This window comes from Trachypithecus francoisi, unplaced genomic scaffold (genome assembly GCF_009764315.1).
Source record: "Trachypithecus francoisi isolate TF-2019V2 unplaced genomic scaffold, Tfra_2.0 Lachesis_group21, whole genome shotgun sequence".
Lineage (NCBI taxonomy): Eukaryota > Metazoa > Chordata > Mammalia > Primates > Cercopithecidae > Trachypithecus > Trachypithecus francoisi.
This window is the reverse complement of record NW_022681467.1, coordinates 6,572,361-6,589,924: the sequence shown is the minus strand read 5'-3', so window position 1 is coordinate 6,589,924 and position 17,564 is coordinate 6,572,361. Positions and strand designations below refer to the sequence as shown.

At 46.1% G+C, this 17,564-nt stretch overlaps 1 protein-coding gene across 5 annotated transcripts in view; it reads left to right on the top strand.

The window, feature by feature from the left end:
- The window catches only part of SLC24A3 (solute carrier family 24 member 3), a 514,808-nt gene extending 500,075 nt beyond the window's left edge, over positions 1-14,733 (top strand). For all 5 annotated transcript variants that reach the window (XM_033185487.1, XM_033185486.1, XM_033185485.1 and 2 more), the window contains 2 exons: positions 9,466-9,531; positions 12,832-14,733. In XM_033185487.1, the coding sequence (XP_033041378.1) occupies positions 9,466-9,531; positions 12,832-12,981 (216 nt within the window). In that variant the 3' untranslated portion in view covers positions 12,982-14,733. The remainder of the gene's footprint in view (positions 1-9,465; positions 9,532-12,831) is intronic.
- The last annotated feature ends 2,831 nt before the right edge of the window (positions 14,734-17,564 follow it).

The following is a 17,564-nucleotide window of genomic DNA, read 5'->3' as shown; positions in this document are numbered from 1 at the left end:
AACTTGGGAGTCAAGAGCATTAATTGCAAGTAACAAAGTAAGAAGGTAAGTGTAGATAGAGGAGAGGGCCTAGAACATGTTGTGATGTTGGATGGGGGAAGAAACAAACATTCACTGAAGGAGACTGAGGAAGGGCCAGCCAGAGATGTGGAGAATCAGAAGAAAGGGGGCCACAGAGCCAGAAGAAAGTTATAAGGAGGTTGGAGCAGCCAAGTTTATCAGACCTTGTCCAAGGTCCTCCTTCTAAGGCCAGCACTTTCAACCAACCATCACCTCCTCCAAGAAGCCTACCTTCCACCAAATTTAGTACCCTGCATGGGGGTATATTCTGTGATGTGTGTGCCTCCCCCTTAACTCCCTGAGGGCAGGAACTGTATCTTACTCAACTCGTGCTCCTTAACACCTACCAGAGGGCTTTCTGTGGAATGAATCAATGAACCCATTAGTTATTGATGTCTCCCATGTCTTTCATTCTCACCTTGTATGGCAACCATTCCCAATTCAGGCTCCCAGCACCAGGACACTGCTCTCTCTGCTAGAGCCAGTCTTCCCTTTTCTGCAAATTCCTTCCCTCTCCCCCAGGGACAGTAGGGTGCTGGAGCCACCCCATACAGCCTCCAGAGAAGCCATCATACGAAGTGCAGCTCTTCGTAGGTTCCTCTGGTAATGCCACGTTGGTAGTCTGAAATCAGCCGTGATGGCAGTATTTACACCATAGAAACAGGACCATGTCAGAAGGCCACTGCTAGGGTCTTCTACAAACTATCCCCACAGGAACCAGATAGGTAACTTGGGGATTGTGTGGTGATGTCTTAATGAATGAGGCCTCTCAAGGTTATTCAAACATAGCTCCTGGGAGCAAAAGTATCACCACCCAATCCCCTTAATATTGACCACTGAGTTTCAGGCTCTATGTTAGGAAAATTAGGTGATGCCCGGAGGAAGGAAGGGTTCCTCCAGATCCTACTGTGGAAGGGCTTACCTAGAAAGCCGAATCAGTCTCTTTGTTCATCACAGTTGAGGTCCCTCAGAAACTATTCATTTCTAAGATGAGGATCCAGGGTAAAGAGTTTATTGAGGGGGAGCAGTATGACAGTGGAGAGGGAGAAGGAGGGAAGGCAGCCCACAGCAGCTGTTCTATCTAGCAAGACTATTACCACAGTGGGCAACCAGGGCTGACTCCCACAATGAGAGTCTGGGAAACAGGGGACAGCCTCTGTCTCAGAATGACTCCATCCGAGAGGCAAGGGAGCTTGCACCCACTCCTCAGAGTCATTGACGGAGAACAGCTTCTAGGATTGTTCATTTCTTGGCACTTCTGTGGTTCAGGAGAAAGTCCTAAGGCACAGAGGCAGGAGTGGCTATTGGGAGGCAGCTGGCACCCACCAAAATGACACCTCAGGAGATGGGGAGACGTGGGTGAGTACTGATGGCAACTGCTGCAGGGGCATCTGTGATTCTTAAAGTTCATTCAGGACTCTTACAAACATGGTAGGCAGACATGGTAAAACCCTGTCCCTACTAAAAATACAAAAATTAGCCAAGTGTGGTGGCACACACCTATAGTCCCAGCTTCTTGGGGAGCTGAGGCAGGAGAATCACTTGAACCCAGGAGGCGGAGGTCGCAGTGAGCTGAGATCATGCCACTGCACTCCAACCTGGGTGACACAGCAAGACTTCATCTCAAAAAAAAAAAAAAAAAAAAATTGCTAGGCAGAAAAGGTCCAGATGCACTTCTGAGGGCTCTTAGAGAGTAAAGGAAGGCTTTAACCTGGCTTTCTGCTGTGCCTGGCAGAATACAACAGGATTGAGAATTTAGGGTGCAAAGCCCAACTCTAAGTGCAGACCTGACCCCTCACCAACTTCATAAACTTGACAAAGTGGTTTAACCTCTCTGAGCCTCAGTTGTCTCGTCTTTCAAATGGGGAGAACAAAACCCACTCTGCATATTTCATGAGTGGCCACTAGAACTAAACGCACTGTTGTACTAAATGACTAAAGGACTTAGGGATGCAACTGTCATGAAATTGCTTCTTTTCTGTGGGCTTGGTCACTGTCTTACCTCATTTAATTGTTCAAACAAAGAGATTCCCACCCAGTGATATTATACAATGTAAAGCCACAGCTGGGAACGTCCATTTGGAAACTACACCCAAACAAGTGTAAAACTACCCAAATAAGAAAATGTGAAATCACATGCCACATATGTTCCAAGTTAGAAATAAATTAGGAAAAATCCCGGGGCTTCTTATTTTTCCTAAAAGAATTTGTTGGTTGAGTCGAGCTGACCACAAGCCATAGAGAGATTTTAAACTGTAGTACTGGGGAAATCAGAATCTTTTAGGGTGGGGGTGTTGGCTCTCCAAAGGTAATAGGGTTCAAAGAACTATTTTATGAACAGCAAGTATGCATGAAACTTGGTATGAATGAGTATCTATGTCCGCATCCGTACTAAAAAATATACATGCACTGTGGGCTAAATTCCTGTTGACTTTGGAAATAGCCACCCTCCTGTTTCCTGCACAACAACTGCCAAGAGGGAATTAGAGAATGAAAATGCATGCTTCTTAAGGCAAGCAATGAAAACAGCATTAAATGTCAGGACTGAACAATCCAAGATGTGCTTCACATGCTCTCAGATCAGTATTGCCTTGAAGATTTTTGCACTGGCACTTAATGTTCCTTGTGTCTGTGAGGCAGGGAGGAGGGAGATGATCTAGTTCAACACTGTGCAGGCCTTTCCAAAGGTCATTCACGGATGAGAAGGGTTTGGTGATATCATTTGGCTTAGCATACCACAAGAAAGTATTTTGCTGCCTTCAGGAAAAGTTACTGGGATGATGAAAATGTTTTATATTTTTGTTGAAGTGTGGGTTACATGAGTATATGCATTTGTCAAAACTCATCCAATAGTAAGAACACTTAAGATCTGTGCATTTTACTCTCTGCAAATTATGCCTCAATTAAAAAACAATTTGGTGCCCTCTTGCTTTGTTACTTGCAGAGATCAGCTTAAAGCCAACCCTCACCATGGCCTGTCTCCCAATCAACTCTCCACTCTTGCCCTTTGCTATGCAGCCTCATTGCCTCCCAGTATGCACATGCATGCACACATGCAGACACACGCAGGCAAAGGCACACACACATACACGTGCAAACACATGCTGGCAAACACACACACATGCATCCACACATGCAAACACACAGGCAAATGCACACACACACACCCACATGCAGACACACACAGGCAAACGCACACACATGCAGACACACACAGGCAAACGCGCACACACGCACACATGCACACATGCAAACACATGCAGGCAAATGTGCTACACACACATGCAAGCACATGCAAATGTGCACACATGCATGCATACATGCAAACACGCCACACATATGCATGCACACATGCAAGAAAACACACACATCCACACATGTGAACACACACAGGCAAACGCACACACATGCATGCAAACATGCAAACATATGCAGGGAAACGCACACACGTGCATGCTCACATGCAAACACATGCACATACACACACACGCATGCTAAGAATCACCAGCAGATGCTTTTTTTTTTTTTTTGACAAGAGTTTCACTCTGTCGCCAGGCTGGAGTGCAGTGGCGTGATCTCGGCTCACTGCAACCTCCGCCTCCGAGGTTCAAGCAATTCTCCTGCCTCAGCCTCCCGAGTAGCTGGAACTACAGGTATGCACCACCATGCCCAGCTAATTTTTGTATTTTGAGTAGAGACAGGTTTTCACCATGTTGGCCAGGATGGTCTCGATCTCTTGACCTCATGATCCACCCGCCTTGGCCTCCCAAAGTGCTGGGGTTGCAGGTGTGAGCCACCGCACCTGGCAGCAGAGGCTCATTTTTTTGTTTGTTTGGGAAAGGGTTTTGCTGTCACCCACGCTGGAGTGCAGTGGTGGGATCACAGCTCACTGTAGCCTCGACCTCCCCAGCTCAAGTGATCCTCCCCCCTCGGTCTTTCAAGTGGCTGGGACTACAGGCACATGCCAACAGAATTGGCTAATTTTTATTTTTATTTTTTTGTAGAGATGGGATCTCACCATGTTGCCCAGGCTGGTCTTTAACTCCTAGATTCAGGCAATCCACCCACAACACCTTCCCAAAGTGCTAGAATTACAGGCATAAGTTATCACACCTGGCCCAGATGCTCATTTAAACATACAGTATGTGGAGCCAGGGACTGGAGGGGTGAGGGAATTAGGTGCTAGAGTGAGGAAAAACTCACAAGCCAGGCATCTGCCTTCTGATCATTTGGACCTGCTGGTCTGGTAAGAACGTGCCCCAACCCAAGCACAAGCAGGATGACATCAGCACCATATGGACAATGGTGAACTTGGAAGAGACAGAAGGACTTAGGGCGGGATGAGCAGAGTAGAGGTGGGAAGGAGGTGAGAACCCCACCTAGCTAGACCGAAAGTCTCAAAGAGGGTTCAGGAGTGTGCTTAAGGTGCCAACTACAGAGAAGGGGTGCTAGGATGTGAGATAGTGACATGAGGTCCTTAACAGAGCTCCTGGCCCCCCTCGCATCTTCCTTAATGGCTAGCCTCTCAGGAAGGAGGAGCCCTACAGGCCTCTTTTCATTTTGTTTTTGAGTTATAAAAGTAATATATATTAATAGCCCAAAATTGGAAGCAGCCCAGATGTCCATCAACAGGAGCATAATTAAACACACCATGGCATATTTACACTGTTGTAAAAATAAATGAGCTGTTGATGCAATGAAAACATTGAAAGAGTCTTTTAAAATGATGCAGACATAAAAGAGTACACGCTGCAGGATTCCGTTGCTATGAAGCTCTAGGACAGGCTGAACTGCCCTGTGGTGAAGAAACAGGGCAGTGCCTGCCTCGGGCGAGGTTTGCAGGAGGGCACCCGAGAACTTTCTGGAATGACGGAAGTGTTCTGTGTCATGGTAGAGTTTGGGTTGCATGGGTGTATGCGTTTCTCAGAACCTGTTGAATGGTACAATTTTGTTGTGGGAATTTTACCATATAAAAATGGCATCTAAGAATAAAAGACCCATGAACTGTGAATGAACTCTACTTAATGAGATGCAGGCAGGAGTGCTCAGGGGTGAAATGGCCTGGTCCCTGCAGTTTACTTTGAAGTCCCCACAAGCACATGTGGACATGCCCTGCTTTAAAAAAAAAAAAAAAGATGGTATAATACTTGCAACTTTCCTAAATGCTTGAAAACTTTCATAGCAGCATTCTGGGTTTAAAAACACGACATAGACTCAAAATAAATTAAGTAAGGTGGGGAAAGGAGAGAGAGAACATTGGGCAGAGACCACATTGCTTCTGGAACATTATCCAGGGAGTGGCATCTGGGGTCTCTCTGCTTCCAGCCTCACTCTGACCAGTCCCCACTGCCCCACAGAACACTGGCCTCCTTATAATGCATATTCAAAATGCGATCTCATGGACATGTGTTATTCATTCATCAATTACATTTTAAGCATGTGGTCTGGGCCCAGCCCTGTGCCAGGTGGAGGGTAAAGTCAGATGTGGTTCCTACCCTTGCAGTGTCTGCAATCTAGTAAGCTATTGTTCAGTGATAGGTTTAGAAAAGAAGCAGCCTCGGGTGCAAGGAAGTGGACCCAGTCCCCAGTTACCGAGAATGTATTACACCCCAGGCCCTCTTCAACCGTTTTAACATGGATCAATTCAGTTCAACCTCATAAGCACCGACAAAGCAGGAACTGTATTATCCCCATTTTACACTTTGAAAAACTGGGGCTTAGGGAAGTTCAGTTACCTGTCCACGATGATACAGCAAGTGAGTGACCAAGCAGAGATTCAAAACCCAGGAAGTTAGCTCTGGAGTCCATGCCTTAAATCAGAGGGTTGCAAACATTTTCTATTAGAGGCCAGAGAGGAAATATTTTAAGCCCTGTGGATCATACTGTCTCCATCAAAACCACTCAGCTCAGCTGCTGTCATGTGAAAATAGCCATTGATGATACATAAATGAATGAACTGAGTTCCAATAAAATTGTGTTTACAAAGACAGGCTGCAGCCAGATGCAGTGGCTCATGCTTGTAATCCCAGCACTTTGGGAGGCCAGTGCTGGAGGATTGCTTGAGGCCAGGAGTTTGAGACCAGCCTGAGCAACATAGCAAGATCCTATCTTTACAAACAACAACAACAACAAATAAGCTGGGCGTAGTGGTGTGTGCCTATAGTCCCAGCTACTTGGGAGGCTGAGGCAGGAGGATCACTTGGGCATAGGAGTTCAAAGCTACAGTGAGCAGTGATTTCACCTCTGCACTCCAGCCTGGACAACACAACGAGACCCAGTCTCTAAAAAAAAAAACAAAAAGAGGCAGTGACTCCTGCCCCAAACCATCCATAGCTGCAGCAGCTGGGAGATGTTCGAGCTGGGCCAGAAGGCAGCTGAAGGAGCCCTCATTCCTGCCTGTCACATCCTTGTGGAAGTACAAGGGTCAGACAGCAAGGAGTAAATACAGGCTTTGAGAGCCCAGGTCTCTAACAGTGAAAACACAAAAATACACCCCTGGGTGCGTGTAGCAGTTCATGACCAAAGGAAGGCTATAGAGAAAAAGGTGAGAAGTTAAAAACACAAAGAAACTCCACAAAATAGTGAGTTGCCTTTGGCCTCTGGAGCCAAATTTAGAATTTCAGCCACACTGTTCAAGTTTTCATGTGAACACAGGAAGAGTAAAGTTGAAAAACTTTGGTTTAACAGGATTCCTTTTGAAAATGTTTGGCCAAAGAGAATTTTCCTGCTAGGAGCTTCGCTGTCACTGTCTCTTGGTTTCTTAAGGGCGTGAAATCACTTTACTAAGTTCTTGTTGCTGACAAGGATTTGACCCTGGAGCTCAGAGGGCAAGCCGTGCTGGAAATGCTTTGCCCCTCATAGAAGACATCTGTGTGTGCAGTGCTGAAAGTTAAGAGCTCAAAAGGATTCCTGAGTGTTTATCTACAGTTTCACATCTACCCAAGGGTGACTGAGGATAGCTCCAAGAGCCTCTTCCTCTCTCCTAGGGGTTGCCATCTTGCTGTGAGGAGCCCACCTCTCCCCTTCAACAGTGACCAGAACACAGGGGATTATCATAGTCAGTGTGGACAGAATACTTGGAGGAAGAAAAACTCCTTCAATACAACACGTTTGTGATGCAGTCCTGTGTGTTGGCCTCTTTACACCAACCCAGCTGATGAAAGTAGGACAGTCTACCCACAGTCAGGTTGAGTGTGTACATGAAGTGAAGTCACCAGCTGGACTGCGATGGGGTCAATCTGCCATTTTTCCACACCAAATTAACCAGGTTAAGCCATTGCTCTAGTGTCATAGAGATAGGACTTGAGTCTTTCCTTACTCGCAGGAAGGCATTTGGTGGCGGGGAAGCATGTTCCAGCTGGGGGCCAGCCAATGGCTAACTCGCAGGGATTGCAGATCACTGGAGAAAGAGTCCAGCTAAATCCCTCCGTGACAGGACATCCCTAAGTCACATCTTCACAGAAAGGGTTGGCTGTTTAAGGCATATGGTGTCCATATTTTCTGTCCTGTCAGAAAATAAACCCGACACACCCATCTATGGAGACACCGTCCCATATGCACACTCCAGTAGTGAACTGGTGCTATCATGGCAAGAGGTACCTTAAACCATGTCAGAAGGGCCCAGAACCACTCTTACTCGATAATCACCACTTAGGTGTTTAATGAAAACAATGCAGAAGTCAGCCAGCCTCACTTTCCCTTCCCATGGACACAGAGAAGCTTTTCACTCCCTGCAGGATAGTGTATATTGGTTGGGGCCTGTAGTCCTCAAACCTGAATGCACACAAGGGTTTCCAAGAGAGCATGTGAAAAATGAATATCAAGATCCCTTCCCCAGAACCCTTGGAGACCAGAAGAAGTGGATCTGAGCTTTATACTTTCTCTAAATCAGTGGTTCTTAAACTTTCCTGTGCATCAGAACCACCTGGAGTTAAAGCACAGATTCATGGGCCCTGCCCCAGGGTTTCTGATTCAGGAGTTCTGGGTGGGGCCTGAGATCCTGCATTTCTAACAAGTTCCCGCATGCTGCTGCTGCTGCTGCTGGCCCCAAAACCACCCTCTGAGAACCATTGCTCTAAGGAATCTCTTCTATTTTGGGGCAGCCGGCCTCGTGACTTTGGTCAAAGGCAGAAGCAGTGTCTTCTCTACGTCATGAAAGAAACTATTTGACTTTTGTCAGCCAAGTCAGCACTCCAGTACTCTCTACCTGCTCTGCTTGATATTGTAGCCACAGTCACATGTGGCTCTTTAAATGTAAATTTGGTTAAGGATGAGATTAAAACTGCTTTTTTTTATTCAGTTGCATGAGCCACATTTCAAATGCCTAACAGCCACATGTACTTAATAGCTCCCATGTTGGAGAGCACAGATATAGAACCTTTCCATCACCACAGAAAGTGCTGCTGGTCAGTGCTATTCTGTAGAAACTCCAAGGCTGGAAATTTTGAGAGCACTTTGGGATGCTTTTAATGAGCACTTTGAGAGGCCAAGGTGGGAGGATCACTTGCTTCCAGGAGTTCAAGACCAGCCTGGGCAACATAGTGAGACCTAGCCTCTACAAAAAAATCAAAAATTAGCCAGGTGTGATGGTGTGTGCCTATAGGCCTCGGGAGGCTGAGGTGGGAGGATCACTTGTGGCTGGGAGGTTGAGGCTGTAGTGAACCAAGATCACACCTCTGCACCCCAGCTTGGGTAACAAAGTGAAACCCTGTCTCAAAAAAAAAAAAAAAGAAGGAACTCCAAATACGTTTCTCTCTTTCCCTTCATTGGCTGTTTTCCCCATTCTGTGAAAAACAAACCTCCCAAAATCCCTTTACTAACATCAGAAATGGAATTTTAACTTTTTCTTCTGTTTTGTTTGCCCACAACAGCAACCCTCCTCCACTTCTTCCCATCAAGTTAGGGTAAGGACAGAGACATTTTGGTACAAAAGAGATGAAAAGTTTATTCATATTTTTCCATTGCCCATGTCATGAAATTCATCCTAAAAGCAGTACGGGTTTGAGAAAGCAAAAGTTCCCTGGAGGTAAAGGAATGTGTGGACAGGGGTATGTTGTGGGCCACAAGAATCTCACAGTCCCAGATGGAGAGTTCAGGTGGCCGTGGGGCACTCCAGCCAGGGCCCTGCTGTTGAGGCTAAGGCCAGGATGGAACTGAGAGTGGACAAGACAAAGACAAGCCTTGGGTTTCCAGAAGAGCACACGTCTCAAGTGTAAGCTGCGGAGCTGGCTGCTGAAGCTGTCTGTTGGTTTTTCATTGCTGAAGCTCTCTGTTGGTTTTTCATTCTAGAGGGGAGACGTGGAACCACTGCTACTCAGAGTCGTGTGGGCAGGTGCCTTTTCCAAAGCCTAACTCTGCTTTGGAAGCCTAGCTTGTCAGAAGTCTAACTCTAACCCTCTCTTACAGATCCGGCTGAATAGCAGGGGGCTGATCTACTCCGTGGGCTTGCTCCTGGCCTCTGTTTTTGTCACGGTAAGTTGGCAGCTGTCTCCTCATACTTGTGTTTGCCTGTTCTTTCCTCCCCTTGGGTTCTTTGGAGACCAGATGAGCTTGGCCTCCTGGTGACTGGAGACAAGCAACCACCATGTCCCATCTCCTGGCTCTTTCTTCTAGAAGTGAGTCCTAGTAACCCACTAGAACACCTTCTCCCTTTCTGAAAGAAGCCGGCCTTCCTCTCAGAGGCATGACCCTATCTTAAGTAGAACACACACTGTTTTCCCAAATGCAAAGAGGAGATGCCACTTTGTCTGCAATATTAGTCTTGGAAAGGTAGATTCCAATTCGTTGATTGTTCCAGGTTTCCACATGAATCCATGAATTTGACTAATACTTGGAAACTAAAAATATATTTTATTGACAGTACATTTTGAGGCCATTCCACTGCTGTCTCAGCCATTACGCCCACTTGTGCACTTTAATATTCCCAACTCAACTGATGTGTTTGGAACAAGTTCACACCAATGCATAGACTCATCCACATGAAGCATCCATTAACATACAAATATGCTGTTGGCATTAATAAGCATTGAGACACAATATGTTTTTTCCTTAATTTTTCAAGGAAATAGTCATTGAGTTACACCTGGCATGTTGTTAGCATAAATATGCCAGAGAATGGGAATTCAGAAGGACAGGCAGGAAGCAAAATAAGTAGTTTATAGGATCAGGGTGTGAATTGAATGCCAAGATTTCACCAAAGCAAATACTGCCTTATGCAAAAGTGAAAATCGACATCATTCGTGCTCTTATGGTTTAGGAGGTCCTGCAGTTCTTCTATGACTTGGAGTGGTGACAGCTGTAGTAGCCACACACCATATACTTAATGTTTTGTATACATATTTTCCCATTTGGAGTGACACCCCCCATGAGGTGTCACTAATGTCAGCCTATTATACAGATGAGCGACTGAGGCCTAGAGAAACTGACTCATTTTTATTGACACCGAGTGAATGGAGGAACAAGCCAGCTGACACCAAGGTGCACACTCATAGCTACCGTGTGTCTTTTTAGGCTATGCTATAGTTATACCATCTACAGGAGACCTGGCTAACCACTAACTGGGCTGTCAAAATGAGGTTGCCAAAATGCTGAAGAGAGGCAAGTTTGGGGGAGGAAAAGCAATTTTAAACATCTTAAGTTTGCAATGCCTGTTTGACATCCAAGGGAAGAGGTCAAGAAAGCCATTGGAAATATAAGCCTAAGTTCACAAGAGATGTTCAGTCTGGAGACACCATAGTGTAGATGGTATTTAAAGCCCTACAGTTGGGAGAGATCACCAAGGGAGTGAGTGCACACAAAAGAGAGAAGAGGCCCAAGATCTCAGTGTTGAGGCAGTCTGACACTCACAGGTCAGGTCGATAAGGAAGAAACACCGAAAGAAACAGAGAAGGAACAGTTTGGAGATGCAGGAATAAAACCAGGAGAATGCGGGGTCCTGGAAGCCACCTGCTGGAGGGTTTTACAGGTGGAGGGAGCTATCGACTGAGTCAGGGAGAGGAGCCCTGAGGATTGGTCATTGGAGTTAGCAATGCAAAACCGTTGGTGCTGATGAGAGGGTAGTGCTGTGCAGTTGAGTGGAATAAGTCAATAAAGAATGGAAGGAGTGACATTGGAGACTGTGAGCAGACATTCACAACTCTTTCATGTTATCTGACTGTAAAGAAAGGAGAAAAATGGAAATTCAGAAAAAAGTGTTATTTTAAGATGAGTGAGATAACAGAATCTTTGTATGCCAATTAGAATAATCCAGGGATGGAGCTGGGGCATGTGGCTAGAAGAGACGGAGTTGCTGGAACCAGGTCCTTAAGCAGGGTGGAAGATGGGATCTGGGGCATGCAGGGTGGAGTTGAGCTCACTGCCAGGAGAGAAGGCAGGGAGGTGGGGTTGGGAGCTCTGTGCCATGGGGATAAGTGAGGACGGGGAAGCGAGTGTCGGAGATTGGAAGAGAGGGGAGAGGTGTGAAGTAGCCATCTGGGGAAGGGAGAGACAAGGGACTAGGGAAGGATGAGATGCCTGCTGAAAAGCATGAATGACCCACTTAATGTCAGTGGTCTCGATTTGTAAAATAAGACCCATCAGCATGGCTGGCTGACTTCCTCCAGCCCTGATGGTCAGCTGCATGGATGCGGCATGAACCAGATTGGGACCTGACTTGAACTGGAGGGCTGTGGCTTGACCAAGCAAGGACAACCGAGCAAGAGAGAGGCGAGGGAATCAGGGTGGATGCCCCGGAGTGACTCTAGCAAGTGTGGGTGGAATTGAAGCAGAGAAAGGAGAGAAGGAAAGGGGCAAAGTGGGTGAAGCCTAGAGAAGTGGTGATGGTATCAATTAGGTGTGGACTATGGGCATTTGCAGAGTTGTGGGAGCTGGGGAATCGGGAGGAGTAAACGAGAAAGGAAGAGATTGGAGTCAGAAAGTGGGATGTGTGACACTAAGATAACACAGATGCTTCTGTCAGTGCCAATAGCAACATCTAGGCCCCAGTGCCACCCCGCAGACCTTTCTGCAGTGAAATGGCCTGCACTTGGGCTGGACAGTACCACTGGCTACGGTTGGCTGTAGCAGGACTTGATGGGGCAGGGTGTTGGAAAGACCCTCTCCCCTCCGGGGGATTGAAATCACAGAGAAAGTCAGCAGGAGTACAGAGGAGATGGGCAAGAGCTGGGGCAGAAAGCTTCAAGGATGGGCAGTGGCCGGGGTTACATTGTTGGCTACGACAGGAGGAACCAAGAGTAACTGTGGGAAGAACCAAGATTCCAGGCTCAGTGTTTTTAGGGAGGAGAGAAGGAAAATGGTCTGGAAGCAGCCATGAGGAGCTGTGGGGAGGGAGCAACTTCCTTACCTCCAGAACAGCCATGGGAAGAGATGCAGCCACCACCGCCTGAGGACTGAGGGATCAGTGTGCCCAGGGGAGCAGGGGTCTGCTTACAGCAAGATGGGGAAGGCCCAGAACAGATGAAGGGCCCACAGGGGTGTGGTGTTGGAGCTCCATGGAAGAGGGTTGGCTGCTGGGATGTGCTTGTGAGTCCTGCCATTTGTTTTAGTTATTTTTCTACAACCAGCAGCTTCTGGCTTCCTTTCTTCCTGATGTTGATGTTCTCACCTCCCACAGTCCAAGACGAGAGGTGGATTTTGCAGGCTCAAAGAGGATCAGAACCTTGCCCGAGGCCCACAGTCAGCAGTCCTTCCCTGGGTCCCCTGGGTTCCCCTACCAACCCCCCAGAGGCTGCTGCCTCCTCCTGGTGCCCTCTGAACCTGTTCTGTGCCCTGCAGGTGTTCGGCGTCCACCTGAACAAGTGGCAGCTGGACAAGAAGCTGGGCTGTGGGTGCCTCCTGCTGTATGGCGTGTTCCTGTGCTTCTCCATCATGACTGAGTTCAACGTGTTCACCTTCGTGAACCTGCCCATGTGCGGAGACCACTGAGCCGCTGGGTGCCCGCAGAGGCTCAGCTCCTTTTCTGTGCAATATGAGACCTGGCCGCACCCCGAGTCACACAGGACCCCGGGGCCACGGCGCTCGTCTCTCCTGTGCTGTCCTCAGGCCTCCACTCCTGTTTTGGTGGCCCAGGCTGTCCCCTGCCCCATCGTCACTTCCCCAATCCTAGGGTCATGCCCACCCACCCTTTCCTGCCTCCTCCGTGTGAAGACATCCAGCATCCACGTGACTTTTCCAGCTCCATTTTGGAACAGTGACTGAGATTCCAGAAAAACTGGCTGCTAACTGGCCCGAGCCAGGCAACACTGATTCCAATTCCTCCTCCTTTTTAAGTTATTTGATGGAAGACTCACCTAATTTGTGACCTGAGACTGTTGAAGAAATAGAGAGGAGGGGGTCCATTGATTACAGAGAGTGTTCGGGATTTTGTTTGGTTTGGAGATGATGCCTAGGTTACTGGATTTGGGGGGATTGTTTTCTTTTGGGGGCCTTCCCCTTTTACTCCTTTTCTTCCAGAGATCAAGAACTACTCTTGCATCTTCTTCCACTGGGCTCCGGATTAATCAATGACCCAAAGGTTGCACCTGCCGTGTTGTCTGGGCCTGTGTCCCAGACGTGTTGGAGTATGCATGGATGTAGAGCTTTTTAGAGGAGCCACTGGGCAAGGCCACCGAGAACAAATGCATGACATTTTATAGCCAAGGATGCCTCGCTAAAGTCTTATGGGCGTCCCCTGGGGTTGGGGGTCACAAGGTTTTGGAGGAAGAAGACAACTTCCCTCATGTCCATCATCACCATCTCTTTCTCACTAGGTTCTTTCTAGTTTTCAAGCAATAGTTCTAGCCTGCCTTGGACAAGGGGGCCCCAGTTAAACTACCCATCCATGAGGTGCCAGGCAGTCAACAACAGAAGCTTCCCCGACTTGTGAGTCCCTGAGATGCGCTCTTGTTGTTTGGCATTTGGGGTGACAGGGAGTGACCCAGAAGCCACCACTGCTTTTCATGCAGGAGTTACAGACACTGGTTTCTTGGAAAATGGAGAGAAGCGCACTTTGCACAGACATCGTCAATTAAGTCCCAGTTTGCCACTTGGTATTGAGTACACTGGACCCTGACCGCTGGCTCTTGGGCAAACGTCCTTCCTCACGGGGCGCCTCCGCCAAGCCGGCCCAGCTGCACCCCTCCCTTCCTGGAGGGATGGCCAGGGAAGAAGAAAACAGAGAACTGACACCTTTGAAACCACAGAATGTGTTACATGCAGACTTGCTCAAGGGCATAAGTTATTGTGAACGTTTTTGCCAATCACTGCTCAACAGCCCTGCTAGATTTTGTATGATGCTGAATTATTACGCAGACTAATTCCACCCAGTCAAGACACACCCATGCTTGTTCACTTGTATTTATTGAAACTGTGGATTCTTGCCCGTGCTGTCCCTTGTATTTACTTTAAGCACTGATCACTTATCATTCATTCGGTATGGTTTTCCCTGTCCCTTGTACACATTCTGGTATGAATTTGTAAAAAATAACCTGCTACAAATTGGTTGAATGTTTCTGTCTATGATGCGAGCCAGCATTAACGAACAGGGCACGTGCCCGACTGAGGAACAGGAGAAGAAATCACCAATTTGGGCTCTCAGAGCTAAGACACACTTATTGATTCTGTTGCACATTTTGCACTGGTTTATGGCAATTGTTTTCTTGGACGGATAGTGTAAAATAAACTTCTCTGTTCTCTATCCTTCCCAGAGCAGAGTGCATTACTTTCTCCCCTGGAAGGCTGTGTGTTTTTCGTTGAGGAAAATGGATGCAAGGTAAAATGTTTGCAGTCACTATGTGTCCAGGTATTTGCCACCTGCTGTTTCTGCGTTGCCTCACCTGGAAAGCTGGCGTATGTGTGGCAGATTACGAGAAGGAAGTGGCCAGCTGTGGGTCCCCTCTAAATCTTGAAGGGACTTTAGGCCTATCATCCTGTCATAGAATTCTAGAACTCTACCTGTCCTAGAATACATTAGTTAGGAATTCATTCTTTCCGTAGAACATGAGAGAAGGAGCATCATAGGACTGACGATGACATTCTGGAGTGGCCAAGTTCTCCATTCTGTCTGATTTTAGTAGTTCTTAATTGTGAAAATTAAGATTTCTCCAAAGCTGATTCCTTAAAAGTGACAATAACATAGTTGTAATAAGCTGTGTTCTGATGCTAGGTGATGCTCAAGAAATAACTACCCAGATCTAAATTAGTAAACACAGACAGCTAAGCTTCCACCAGAAATGCAGCAAATTTGTTTATAAGAGGCAGAAGAAAAATAACCACTAATCCACAGCACCAACTTTTTTTAACTGTTGAAAACTACATATTCCTGGGGTGGGAGGAATACCAGGTACTTAGCATGTTTTCAGTGTTTCTATCTTCAAATGTTGTGTTACTATATTTGTGTATTTTACAAATATACCTTGGACACAGGGCAGGGTATTTTCATTATGCTGATCAGTGCCCACAAAGCATTAGATACTTTCATGTTAAGTATCTTGTTAGACTAGTCTTGATTAGTTTTACTTTTAACATTAAGCAAAGACATTTAGTCAGAAGCTTGATTTATAAAAAAAAAAAAAAAATACGTTTTCTGTGAAATCTTTAGAAACTGTAATTCATGGCTGAATTTCTCAAAGTGAGAATTCTGGGACTACGTAGAGTTTTCACGTTTCCATGCATAATGATTGCCAGCCCAGAAACTGTGGGGGTTTCCCTTCTGAAATGAGAATTTAGACTATTTCTGCCTAGATCTGAGGCATGCACAGCTGTCTCGGGTTGTGAGTTGAGAGTGGGGTTTGACATGAGCCGGCTGTTCAGTGATGCCGGATTGCTCTTTTCACAGTTTCTGCTGAGCTGGGACTTAAGATGGGGCTGGGATAGGTCAATATCCCCAAACCTGACAATGTCTACTAGAGAAACCCTCATGGCAATTTTCTGAGCAGGCTGAACTCCCCAGGCTGCAGCTGTGCACAAGTGGGACGTCTCCCTGGTCTTGGCCAAGGGAAGATGGGCACTGGGGCTCACACTTCCTCCTGAGTGCATCCTAGTGGCCCCACCAGCTGGCACCTGGAGAAGACCCTCTGTTCCTGGAGATTCTTTTCCCACCTTGCTGAGAGTCACTACCAGGAGGAGTCATTGAGGCCCTCAAGTGGCCTCAGATACACAGAGAGGTCACTACGAGGGGATATTTCCAGGCACAATGGAAAGATAGCATCTGCCCCTTCTACAGAAAACTGCTGGCCCTACCTTTTTAGTAATAGCTCACTTTTGTAGGCACATGTTTTGTATTCACCTCCAAAAGATATCTGGCATGCAGGGTGAGTGGATAGAAGCCATTGATATTTTCCTAGGTCTTTTGCTGCAGACCCTTATAGTTTACAGTCATAGATTTGCATACTAGGGATCCGAGACGCCGTGTAACTCAAGCAGCAAATTTGAACTCATTTTAACCATTCCAGCTTCAAAAAAATGAATGTTCAGAAAAAGATAAGGAGTGATAACATTGTAAAATCCAGACCATTTTAAGCTGTGGTATATAAAAATAAGAATATCCAACTTAGAATAAATGTAACAAAAGAGTGTCCTAGAATTTTACCTAATTGTTCTTAAAAATATTCAGATTGTTGGGAAAAATTAGAAGTGAGAAACTGATAATGACGATGGTGCTTTTTCCAAGATTTATTTTCACTTTTTAAATACAGAATAATTATCCCATTTTAACAGAATAATTATCCAGTTATTCTGACCCATTTCCATCAACTGTTTTGAAATAGGTATTTTCATATTGGATTTTGTAGTCTCATACTAATTAATGAGTCTCATTTATTTTGTTATCTTGTGCAATGACTCTCCATACACACACACGTGTGTGCACACACATACACACACACACCATCTATCTGATACCAAAACTCTGTATGAAGACAAGCCAGTGGATCATTGCAATTTTTTCAAAAAAGTTCTTCCATCTGTCTATTATTATGCAAGAATAATAGAGGCAGATTCAGCAAACTTTTCTCTGATAAAGAAAAAGCTCTATGTTCATTGTCTCCTCATCCAGAGATGTGGGCCCTGCTGAGATGCTGAAAAGTGAGGAGCTGAGCTGTGGAGAGCAGAGAAGATTAGCAATGTACATGAGATAGATAATGCCAGGCCCCAGAATTGATTTCACATTGAACTTTATGCTTACAACACAGGGCAGAGTAATAAAACTCCACCAAAGTCTTTCAGATGGCTTACTGTTACACTCAGGCCATTTATTTCTTTAAAAACGAGTACTCAGTAGTCCCATGAATTTAAGAAATTCTTACTAAACCTTAATGTAGCAAACATTCTTGCTATGTTACAGAGATTTAAACCTAGTGAGTAGCCACAGTTAATACTCATTTTGGCCTTGGTCTTTGTTTTTGCAATAAGAGGGAGGAAAGGGAAGATTTAAAACTACAATTTTGGCTTTCACAGATGCCATTTAAGGCTTTTTCTACTTGAACGAATTTACATAAACATATGCATGTATACATAAATTATGTTTCTTC